General features: G+C 55.4%; 1 protein-coding gene across 1 annotated transcript in view; it reads left to right on the top strand.

The window, feature by feature from the left end:
• KRT8 (keratin 8) overlaps nt 1-11,543 on the top strand; it is a 17,746-nt gene extending 6,203 nt beyond the window's left edge. The window contains exons 2-9 of the mRNA XM_034792306.1: nt 1,759-1,967; nt 2,557-2,617; nt 2,709-2,804; nt 3,600-3,764; nt 5,606-5,731; nt 6,757-6,977; nt 8,829-8,884; nt 9,944-11,543. Of these exons, the coding sequence (XP_034648197.1) occupies nt 1,759-1,967; nt 2,557-2,617; nt 2,709-2,804; nt 3,600-3,764; nt 5,606-5,731; nt 6,757-6,977; nt 8,829-8,884; nt 9,944-10,134 (1,125 nt within the window). The 3' untranslated portion in view covers nt 10,135-11,543. The remainder of the gene's footprint in view (nt 1-1,758; nt 1,968-2,556; nt 2,618-2,708; nt 2,805-3,599; nt 3,765-5,605; nt 5,732-6,756; nt 6,978-8,828; nt 8,885-9,943) is intronic.
• The last annotated feature ends 401 nt before the right edge of the window (nt 11,544-11,944 follow it).

Below are 11,944 nucleotides of genomic sequence, written 5' to 3'. Positions count from 1 at the left end.
CCCCCCCTTGGCAACCTGCATCTGCTCCTGTTCCGCCCTCACCTGGGCTTTTGCTTCAGAGGCTGGCAAAAGAGCAGCTGGCATTGGGCTTAGAAAGCTCTTTTAAAAAAATATCAGAGGGGTCGCTGCGTTCGTCTGTATCCACAAAACCGAGGAGTCCGGTGGCACCTTAAAGACTAACAATTTTTTGGGGGGGCAGAAGCTTTCGTTTTTTACCCACCAAAGCTTCTGCCCAAATAAATCTGTTAGTCTTTAAGGTGCCACCGGCTTCCTCGTTTTAACCACACACACACACACACTGGCTGCCATCTGGAGGAAATGCTTAACTATAGGCAATGTAACAATCTAACCTGAAAGCCCCTCCCACCACGCCCATGGCTGTTCTGGGGCACCTGGGTCGGGTTTGGATTTAAACCAACAGGTTTTATTGCCTGTTAGCAAAGGCCTGTGTTTACATCCCGGTTATCTAAGGCTGGGCCATTGGCAGGAACAGCTGCCTCGCCCTGCACCTGCCCTTCAGGAGTCCAAGGGTCCTAGCCACTCCTTTGGCCCAAGGCCTGTTACAAGATCCCCCTAGCCCAGATCATGGAGGACTGCAGAGAACTCCGGTCCAGGTGTGAAAAATCAGGACAGGGGGTGGAGGGGTAATAGGTCCCTATATAAGATACAGCCTCAAATATCAGGACTGTCCCTATAAAATAGCCCGGCCACCTGCTAAACGGGACAGCTTTTTGCACGTGCTCCAGCAGTGTCCAGAGGGGGCCGAATGCTTTGGCAAGTCTAACCCCATGTGCTAAATCAGGTGTCCCGCTGGCAAAGCTCCCCTTGACTTCAGCAGCTCTAAGTCTACAAGTAAATGCTAAAGGCATTTGTAGGCCTGTGGGTTAAATCCTGCAGCGCCTGTGTAACCCACTGGGGGGCGTATGTTCCTCCCTCCCCACCCCAGTGCCCCGAAGGGGCTGTGTTGTGACAGACCACTTAAGCAGCCTTGATTGTTTAGCTCAAGCCATGGCTGCTTGTCCTTTTTATCTCTGGAGGTCCTTGGTTCAATCCCTCGTGTGTCCAACTCCGTTTGCGGTGAAGGGCAGTTACATCAGTGTCAATCCAGAGTGACTCCCCTTTGCCAGGTCTTTTTTTCTTGTTTACACTAAGGCTGCTTTACACCCCCAGAGTAGGGAAAATGGGCCTTTGTGTAAATAAATCAGACACCATTTATTTAGGGCCCGATTCCGCTCTCTGTTATACTGGTGTAAATCCAGAGTCACTCTGGATTTACTTTGAGAGCAGAATTTGGCTCAACAGGGAAAACCACCCCTTCCGATACCTGGACTCCTCTCCCATTGAATTAAACGGTGCACACGTCCAAAGGCAGAATAAGTCTCTATGGCACCGAGTCACTTATACAAGGGGAACACTGTTGCTTTCAGTGAAGCTACTTTGGATTTATGAGTGGAGGTGGGAGCAGAATCAGACTCGGTGCAGTTACTGTAGGCCTGGTTGTCTTCTCACTTGCACCTGATTCTACCAGGGAACTCCACTGACTTGCTTGAGATACTCCTGATTCACACGTGAGAGAAGGCTCAGGACCTAGTGGGAGGGATGGCAGGTGACTTCCGGAGCATGAGTGGGAAGAAGCCATCCGTGCCCAACAGGTTGCAACTCTCCCGGCAGGAGATTCCTGCCTCCCACGTCCACAGTTGCTGAGCTCTGCAGGTGTAATCGGCAAGGCTCTGCTTCCCTCCCCCCTCCCCACACTAGGTCCGCTTCCTGGAGCAGCAGAACAAGATGCTGGAGACCAAGTGGGACCTGCTGCAGGGCCAGAAGACCACCCGCAGCAACATGAACAACATGTTCGAGGCCTACATCAACAACCTGCGCAGACAGCTGGATGGCCTGGGCCAGGAGAAGCTCAAGTTGGAGGCTGAGCTGGGTAACATGCAGGGCCTGGTGGAGGACTTCAAGAATAAGTGAGTCCAACTGAGGCCAAAGCGGGGGGCGGGGAGAGACACACCTTCCTGTTCCCTCCAAAGGGGGGTAGAAATCCCAGGCACACCGAGGTCTGGGGGTCGCACCCCAGTGTTCTAGCACAAGGAGGCTCTCAAAGGCTACACCCATTATCAGCCTGCTGCCTCCTTCAGGGCAGTCATTGGATCTGGCCAGGTTATCAACACCTGCTCAGCTTGTGTGCTCCTTGCTTCCCTGCACAGAGACCTTCTCCCAGGGGTTGCGGGGGGATTCTCAGCTGCTCTTGGTGGGGGTGGGATGGGCATCATTGGGGGTTTTCCTCCATCATTTCACATATAAACCCCAATGCACAATCTCCCCCCCCCCCCCCCACCGCCCACCCCTCCCCCACCCCCCCCCGCCCTCTCGCCTTCCCGATCTGGAAGGTCATTGGTGGGTGCCTGGCTAGGGGTCTCCCTGCCTCCTGGCATCCCCTAGATGGGTCTATATGCCCCCCCCACCCCCCCCGATGATCACTACGCCTTCATAGCATCCATCAGAGAATGACTTCCCAGCCCTACCGCAGACCTGACCATTTCCCCCCTCCCGCAGATATGAGGATGAAATCAATCACCGCACTGAGAAGGAGAATGAATTTGTCCTGCTTAAGAAGGTGAGTCCGCGCTGCTCCAGGGCTCGGCTGGGCGCCGCAGGCAGAGAGGGCCGGGGGTCTCTCTAATGGGGTCCGTGCTTTCTTCCTGCAGGATGTGGACGAGGCCTACATGAACAAGGTGGAGCTGGAGTCCCGGCTGGAAAGCCTGACTGACGAGATCAACTTCCTGAGGCAGCTGTATGACGAGGTCTGTGATGTCTCCCTTTGGCTCAGTCCTGTAGCCCTGGCCCTTTAAATTCCTTCCTGACCTGCAGGGGGGAACCCATTGAATAACACTGAGTTCCTGCAAAGACAAGTGTCTTCTTGCAGGAGACAAGGGATTTTTAAAGGGCTGGGACTATTTGCACATAAGGTGCATGGTGACGCCCCCCTTCTCCCCTCCCCGGATAGCCATGCCATCAATCCTACAGCATCTGCTGCTGTTCCCTGGCCCTTTGAGGTTGGTGAGTGGAAGGAGGGGGATCTTGGCCAACACCAGCCTCAGTGGATTCAGTGGCTGGATCAGTCTGGAATAGGGTTACCATTGGTCCTCGAATTTCCATCCGGGGGGACTTTTGAAATCTGAATGAATGTCCGTGTTTTGGTATTGTCACCCTTACTTCTGCGCTGCCTTCAGAGCTGGGCAGCTGGAGAGCGGCGGCTGCTGGCCGGGAGCCCAGCTCTGAAGGCAGCGCTGCTGCTAGCAGCAGCACAGATGTGAGGATGGCATGGGATGGTATTGCCACCCTTATGTCTGCGCTGCTGCTGGCGGCGGTGCTGCCTTCAGAGCTGGGAGGTCACTGGCGGCTGAGGTACCCCACCCTGTTCCTCCTCCAGCTCCCCCTCCCTTCAGCAATGTCTTCTATTTGGGAACTTGAAATCTGGTCACCCTAGTCTGGGAAAGCAGCCAACGGCAAGGCATTGGGAATGCTGGTGGGTGCACCGAGTTCTCCATGCTCCGTGGTGACAGATGATCCTTATGCTTCCTCCCTGCCGCACCCAGGAGCTGCGTGAGCTGCAGGCCCAGGTCTCGGACACCTCCGTGGTCCTGACCATGGACAACAACCGCAAACTGGACCTGGACGGCATCATCGCAGAGGTTAGAGCGCAGTACGAGGAGATGGCCAACAGGAGCCGGGCGGAGGCTGAGAACATGTATAAGACCAAGGTGAGTTGCCCGTCTGTCCCCCGGAGCTGCTGGTGATGCAGCCAGCCTGGTCTCTGAGCTGACGTGGGTGGGTCAGGGCGTGTGGCACTGCCCATGGGAATGTCCGCTAGGTGGCAGCTGCCCCATTTCTTCCCTCCAGCTGGTGAGCTGAGCATATGAAGCGTCCCCTGCCGTGCAGAAGCCTTGTGTAGCAGGCATTGCATATGCATGCGTCATTCTCAAATGCAGCATGACTCCCCGTTCCCCTCTAGTGGCTGGAGTCACAGTTCAGGGCAACTGCACCTGGGCTCCCCTTCTGTGGCCCAGCAAGGACACCCGCTCTTAAGCTCCCGGCTCCTCGGCCGTCACCTCTTTTGGGCGGAGAACCGTGTCTCTCTCCCTCCCGACTAGGGTTCTCCAAGGCTGTCCAGGCCCCTACCTACACTCATAACACTTCCCATGTCTCCCCCCTAGGAGAAGTTACAGCCAATCCCCCAATAATACATCAACTTTGCACTTAATACAATGGACTCCAAAGAGACTGAGAATCAACGGAATAAAGTGTTTCAAGGCTATTACAGGGGATTGCCGTATCTGCCACAGCTGGGGCACACGTTCCGCAAGGAACCCCTGTCTGTTCTTCCTGTATACCCTAGGCCGCTGCACTTCCCCGCGTGGAGCCTGCTACAGCCTTGGCTCCATAGGCCTACTGTCTCTCAAATGGGGCACAAACAACCTAACGCTGAAATCTGAGGCTGTAGAACAGAGGTGGGCAAACTGGTGGCCACATCTGGCCTGTGAGACCCTCCTGCCTGGCCCCTGAGCTCCTGGCCCGGGAAGCTTGCCCCGGCCTCTCTCCCACTGTTCCCCCTCTGCCGCCGGCGCAATGCTCTGTGTGACAAGCCAGGAACTGGAGCCAGGCCTCCCAAGTCAGTGCCCTACCCATTGGACCATACTTCCCTTCTCTTTGGTTGTCCCAGGTGGAAGCCTCACTCCTAAGGGTGAGCTTTAGTGCAAGCAGGAACGGCGAGTGCTTCCCACACGCCGGCCGTGCCTGCCACACTCCCCTGGCAGTCCAGCCTTCGGCTCCCACGCAGCTCATGCATCATTCCAATCCAGACCGGAAACACCCCATTGCTAGACCTGTCCCAAGCTCCCAATCCGCCCGACCTGCAGGACCTGCGCTGTTCCACCCCGGAGCAGCTGTCTCTAATCCTGCGGTGGTTTTGCAATGTGCACTCTGAGACTTTGCACAGAGAGATTCCACGCTGGTTCCTCCGCCCCTGGAAGCTGGGACGACACCCTTAGCTACAGCGCTGACTGCAATTTGCATAGCATTATGCACAGGGCTTTCTAAGCAGCAATATTACGTGGTTTTCATTCTGATTTTCTTCTGGCTTCCCTTCCCGACACGTGGAATTTAATCCAGCCTTGCAAAATCCCACGTCCTCCTGGGGAGGAGGATTTGACTGAAGGGGAAATGAAATGCCACCAGTCTCTTCATTTGCAAGCTCCGAGCCAGGCCTGGTGAATTTTCCTGGCAAATTTGCAAGGCTGATTAAAGCTGTTAAAAATGGAGCCTTCCAGAGCAGGGACAATTGTGACCGGACTCCTGGTTTATATGGTTTCCCTTGTGGTAAAGAGCCAGGATTCAGCTGTAATGATTATAAGGGGATTCCTTTTTTGAGGCTGCTGGACACGGACTAACCTTGGGAGTCTCTCTGCTCCCAGCCTGGGCTGCCATCTCTCCCCATACAGGATCTCCCCAAATCCTGGCCTGGATCCTGCACTCCCGGAAGGGGGACAGCTGATGACACTGCGCGCTCTGTTCTCAATTCCTTGTCTCTCTCCTTCCCACGCAGTACGAGGAGATCCAGGCGGTGGCGGGGAAGCATGGGGACGACCTCCGTAGCACCAAGACGGAGATCAACGAGCTGAACAGGATGATCCACCGGCTACAGTCGGAGATCGATGCCCTGAAAGGCCAGGTGAGAGAAACAACCGCTGACTTCTCCAGAATTGCACCAGACCCTTCGTTCCTCCTCCTGCAGTTATTTGGGGGCCCGGAGCCCTGGGGAAAGGATTCCCTCTTACCATTCTTAGCTTGCCAGTCTTCAGATCCCTCTCAATCCACCTTGTAGATCTTGGTTTATAACTGCAGATGTGGGGTAACACCGCCCCATTCTCTAGTGTAGATGGGAAATTCCCCATGTGCTCCCCAACCGTGAGCAGCACAACTGTGGTTTGAGGGCATGGTTAAATATCTGTCTCTGGGCCAGTTTTTCAGCGGACGTAATCAATACAGCACCACAGAAGTCAAGCTGTCTCTGCTTGTTTACCTCAGCTGCTGATCTGGCTTTTCTTTCTCCTTAATCTCACTGACTCCTGTCTCTGTAATCGCTCTCTGGGGAGTCCATTTCTCGCTCTCCCTAGTTTCTTTCGCAGCTCTTGGGACTTTAGCAGCTAAGCACCTCACCAGTCCCACACGTCGGCCTGCACTGCAGAATGGAGCGGCACTTAGAAACAGGATCGGGGGTGTGTGTTGTGACGGTGACATGCTTGCAGCCCTGGTGTAGACAGGAACCCGCTTCCCTTTCTTCAGGAGGGATTTTCACTTCTTTGCTCCCCAGTGTCCTTTGAAGAAGCCTGTATGATGGGAGAAAGGAAAATCTGAATAGGTTGCAAGAGCTCAGGGCTGGTCTATGGTGCAAACTATCTGCCGTGGGTGCAAAGCAGGGCATGGACCCACATAGCTTCCTCTGGTTTGAAATGGGAGCAAACTGCCCAGTTGCAAGCCCCCGCTTTGCCTGGGTGCAGTGTGTTTACACTGGAAGTTTGCATTGGGGCAGCAACATCGGTGCTAAAATTTAGACCAGCCCTTAGTGTGTTGGCTTTATAACGCCGCAGCAGATATCTCCAGGGAGCTTCCCCCTCCTCCTCCGATAAGGATACTGGGAGAGGCCCCTGTTCTGGGAGAAACCATCTAATGCTTCCCCCTGCCTCCACCCCTCAGCGTGCCAACTTGGAAGCAGCCATTGCTGAGGCCGAGGAGCGCGGTGAGATGGCCATCAAAGATGCCAGTGCCAAGCTGGCCGAGCTGGAGGGTGCCCTGCAGAGAGCCAAGCAGGACATGGCCCGCCAGCTGCGGGAGTACCAGGAGCTGATGAACGTCAAGCTGGCGCTGGATATCGAGATCGCCACCTACAGGAAGCTGCTGGAAGGAGAGGAGAGCAGGTGGGTGTGGGTGGCCGGCATCGTGTGTCATGATTGGATGGCTTCTCCCCCTCTCCAGAGAGAGGACCAATGAGAGAGCTGAGGACAATAGACCAGCCCCGGGGCTGGAACTTGGCTCCAATGTGGTGCAGTCTGTCTTGGAGCAAGGTCTGTAGATTAACCCCTTGTGTGCTGAGCCTTGCTGACTTCTGAGTGCATCAGGATTTGGGTGATGCCGTGATTTCATAGGGACAGTCCCGATATTCGGGGCTTTGTCTTGTATGGGCGCCCATTGCCCCCCACCCCGTCCCAGTTTTTCACACTTGCTCTCTGGTCACCCTAATCAGGATGTCCTGCTAGCGCCAGCTTTCCAAAGAGCACCCTCAGTGGTGCCCACAACATGCTGGGTGCAAATTGGACTGCTGGTCCCAGTTTGAACAGGTTGTTTGAGCCTGCGTGGAGCCTAGGAGGGGTTGCTGGCCCTTTAAGGGGCTTGCACTGTACATCCACCATCACTACAGCCTCACATCAGTCCTCGGTTTTTCAGGGTGACTCCCGCGAATAATCCGTAATAGATTGACAGGCCGACGGAGCTTAGTTATGTCGGCTGCGGGCCCGTTAATGGGGCTCTTGCCGTCACATGTTCGTCTGTCTAGCGCATCCATTGATGCGAACGTCTTGCAGACGTCCCATTGATGATGGTGTCTGCATGCTGATGCGGAGTCAGCCAAGGCAGTGTCAGCTGCTGTGTGAGGACGGGGGGAAGCTTGGGGGGGGGGGGGTGGGGGCAGGCGCAGAGTGGCTGGGATGTAACTCGTCTCCCAGCAGCGAGTTAGCGCAGTGCAGCCAGGGGGCCATAAATTCTGAGATGCAGCAGGGGCAGTGTTGCCTAGTGTGGGGATGATCAAACCCTTTCCATGCACTCACCCGCTTTCCCATACTGGGATACCCCTCCCCAGGGCCGTGCCTAGCCATTTTGGTGCCCTATGCAGCCCCAGGCCTCCGGGGGAAGGCTGTGTGAGGCCCAAGGCCTCCGCGGGGGGCGGGATGGGGATGTAGGGGGGAAGCCCGATCCACTCCTCTGGCTCCCAGCCTTGGGGGGGCAGGGGGGAACCACCCCCAGCACTCGCCAGTGGCATGGCTGGGAGCCAGGGGAGCAGAGCAGGCTGGGGTGAGTGCAGGCCTGACCCCTGCAGCAGTCCTCAGGGGAATGGGGGCTTGGGGAAGGGGTGGAGTGGGGGCGGGGCAGGGGTGGGGGCCATGAGGAAGAGGCAGAGCAGGGCCTGGAGCAGCACGCAGCTGTGTAGGGTAGCAGGAAATGCGTATGGGTAAGGACGGCCCCGGCCCTCCCCTCATCCCACTTAGCAATATGGAAAGGGCAGGCTGGTCATGACCCCCTGACATCTGTTTGCAGCGCAGTCCCCTGCTTGAGACCCCCCCCCCCCCTTGTCTAGATGGCCAGGAACGCCCGGGTTTTAGTCCTGCCTTTGCGGACTCGCTGGCTGGCCTCAGCTGGGTCAGTGACTAATCTGCAAAGCAAGGGTAGTGATATTAGTAACACACCCTCTCCGCTTAGGGCTTCACTCTTGTAAATTTCTAGCAGGCCACGGATGCTCAGAAGTTCCCGGGGCAGCCAGGATAGAACCCAGATCCTTCTGCCTCAAAAGTAACAGGCCCTTATCAATAGAGCTAAAGGAGAATCTCTGCTGTTAGCAGTATTGGGTCTATGACACACAGATGAGCAGTTCTGATGCCACGTTGGCGGTGGCTTACACGTTCCACGCAGCCCTAATTTTGTCCTTCTCTGTGCCCCATCCCTGTTGGACACTGTCCGGGCACTGATAACTCATATCCCTCTCTTCTGCTTGGCAGGCTGGAGTCTGGGATGCAAAGCATGAGCATTCAGACCAAGACGACCGGCTATTCAGGTAAATGCATTTCATTTGGGGGCAGGGGTGGGTAATGTGGGGCAGCAGGGCAGCACTCCGAGCTGGGGCAGAATCACCCCCCTCCCCCCCGTGGTGAGAGTGGACTCTGCTACTCAGTGGGAGTTTGACACGTCGGGAGAGCAGAACCACAGAGCCAGGGGCATGGCTTGGGGAGAAGAAATTGGCCCCTTACAATTCACTGAGGGCCCTAATTCTCACTGACTTCAGAGGGAGCTGAGGGCACTCAGCACCTTGAAGAACTGGGCCTGGTTCCCCATGGTCACTCAGTCTTACCGGCACCGAACCAGATGCGTTGGGGAGTGATTCTTTCTCTGCAGCAATGGGGATATGCAGCAGGGAAGGGGCAGACCGAATGTGCCTAATCCCCAGCAGTGGGATGGTTCCTAATGCCAGGAGCTCCTTTTTCCAAGGTTGAGCTCCTGACCTAGAAGATGAGGGAAGGAAGCATTGCAGGGTTAGATGCTCTGTAATCATAGACTATCAGGGTTGGAAGGGACCTCAGGAGGTATCTAGTCCAACCCCCTGCTCAAAGCAGGACCAATCCCCAACTTTTTTGCCCCAGATCCCTAGCTGGCCCCCTCAACTCACAACCCTGGGTTTAGCAAGCCAGTGCTCAAACCACTGAGCTATCCCTCCCCCCATCCTCTTCTGCTTTTATAAAGGGGTGTTGGCTAGAGGCTGACCCATCCTGCCCACGCTCTCTCTCTCCGCCCTTGGGGGAATCCAGTTAGTGATTCAGAACCACTCCATCCTGGCAGCACCTAGCCCAAGATCTAGCCTTTCGCCTGCGGTGTGATGTCCTCCCCGGGGCAGAGCTGCCCAGCTGACTCAACTGTAGGAGCGCTCCGGGCCAGGTTTTGTAGCCGAGACCGAGCGTTGTCGCCTTGCAGGGTCTGCAGCACTTCAGTCCTTGGCTGACTCGCAGGCCCACAGAATGTGGGTTGAGCCATCCAGGCGGTCAGCATTGCCCTGGGTTGCGGAGTCACCTGCACATCCTGTGTGGTCTTATTGGTCTTCTGTCTCTCTCCTCCTCTCCAGGTGGGCTTGGCAGTGCATATGGTGGTTACGGGGGAGGATACGGCAGTTCCTACGCGGGTGGCAGCTACTCCCTGAAATCCCCCACGCTGGAGAGCTCGCCTCTCAGCAGGTCGAAGGCCATCGTGATCAAGAAAATCGAGACCAGGGATGGGAGAATGGTGTCTGAGACCTCAGACGTCCTGTCCAACTGAGCAGCCACCGGATGAGCCTCCACAGCTTAAAAGTGCCTTAAGAGATGAGCCTTTCCTGATCAGCTGGGCCACTAGGACTCTGGGGGAGACTGGGGCAAGGGCTGGCACCCAGAATCCCCCACCCCAAACCCAGCAGCGTTTGCAAATTCTCTTGTGATAATCGATGAGTCGTCCGATGCCCCAGGTGCTCCCCCTGCCGGTCCCTCTCCTCATTCAGGCATGTGGAGGAGGTGCTGAGAATCCACCTGTTAGAGTCCAGATGGCCAGGTTTCCATCCCTTGGTCCTTTCTCTTTCCCTGGCTGCTCCATCCAGCACTGTCTCCGCTTGGAGGACTGGCTCAGGCCTGGACCGAGCATTTCAATCTGTCGCCCACAGCTCTTGAGCTCTCTTCTCACAGATGCAGAGAGTCACAAATGCGCCCCGTGGCATGGCCCTCGTGTGGTGCGGCCAGAATGCCAACAACATGGCATCATGACGTCCCCGCGGCATGATGCCAGCCTCACTGCCCCGGGATTAGAGCCTAGGGGAATTTGGTCTGGGTCCCAATACCCCCAGGCTCTGAGGTTGTTGGAAAATGGGGTCTTGATTATTACAAAAGGCCTCCATCTCTTTTATGGCAGTGGTTCCCAAACTGGGGTGTGCTCCCCCCAGGGGGGTGCAGAGGAATATTCGGGGTGCTGGTGTGGCAAGGCCTGAGCCCATCCCAGCCCCACAGGGGGTGGGGAGGAAGCACCACCCAGCTCCGTTCTGCCCCCAGCTGCAGTTCTGGCCTGGGTCCCCAACTGTGGCCCTGCTCCTGGCCACAGCCCCCGACCGCAGCCTCGCTCCTGGATACAACTCCCGGGGGTTGTAAACCAAATAAGGAGCGTGGGGGTGTGACCCAAAAAGTTTGGGGACCGGTGTCATATGGCCACATGATGCCAGGACCTTAACCGTCAGTCCACTGCTTTGTGGCTCTCTTCATTGCCATGACATGAGATCTCCTTGTGGCTGGGAGGGAGGAAAAGGGTGTTTTGTTTTTTTTTGTTTTTTTTTTCCCCCCCCTCCCAGCTATCTGGGGGAGGTGATGGGTGGGGGAAGTTGCCAGTTCTTTTCCCAGTGCGTCAGCTTGGGCATCTCCGGTTCAATGCTTTGTCAGCACAACTGTAAGCAAATCTTTTTGATGGTGGAACTAAAGCATTGAGGCCAACTCTGTGAATGTGTGATTCTTTCTTTCTTTCTCTCCCACCCCCTCCACCGCCTTGTGTGCAGGGGGTGTGTTGACTAAGCGACATTATCTCTTTCCTTCTTCTGCAGTACAATGTTCAGTTGATAGAGATCGAAGCTGTGTTGGCCCTTCCTTCTCTCATTCCCCTCCCCACGGAGGGCCGTACCTTCTCCATTTTCTCAATAAAGCTGTTACTGATAATGGTGGTGTCTGTCTTGTGTCCTGTGCTAACTTTTGCTGAGAGATGCCTGCGTTTTGTTCTCCAGGTGATACGGAATCAGTCCTTGTCTTACTGCAGTCAGACAAAAGGAAGACCAAAAGAGGCACTAAACATTTTTCTGATTCTTTGAAACTGAAGCTTGTCCGGCGAATGCATCAATATGGACGCATGTTTTTTTAGAAACAAATTGAAAAAAATCTGAAAAATGTTTAAAATGTCAAAACCCTTCGATTGTGGGGCTTGAAATGGTTTTCCCATTTGAAATTTTAGTCTTTTAGTTTAGGTGTTTGATTTATTTATTAAGGTCACAAAACATTGTGAAAAGCAACAGAGGGTCCTGTGGCACCTTTGAGACTAACAGAAGTATTGGGAGCACAAGCTT

The sequence above is a fragment of the Trachemys scripta genome, chromosome 16, assembly GCF_013100865.1.
Source record: "Trachemys scripta elegans isolate TJP31775 chromosome 16, CAS_Tse_1.0, whole genome shotgun sequence".
In the NCBI taxonomy this organism is placed as follows: Eukaryota; Metazoa; Chordata; order Testudines; family Emydidae; genus Trachemys; species Trachemys scripta.
This window is presented reverse-complemented; position numbering and strand designations above follow the sequence as displayed.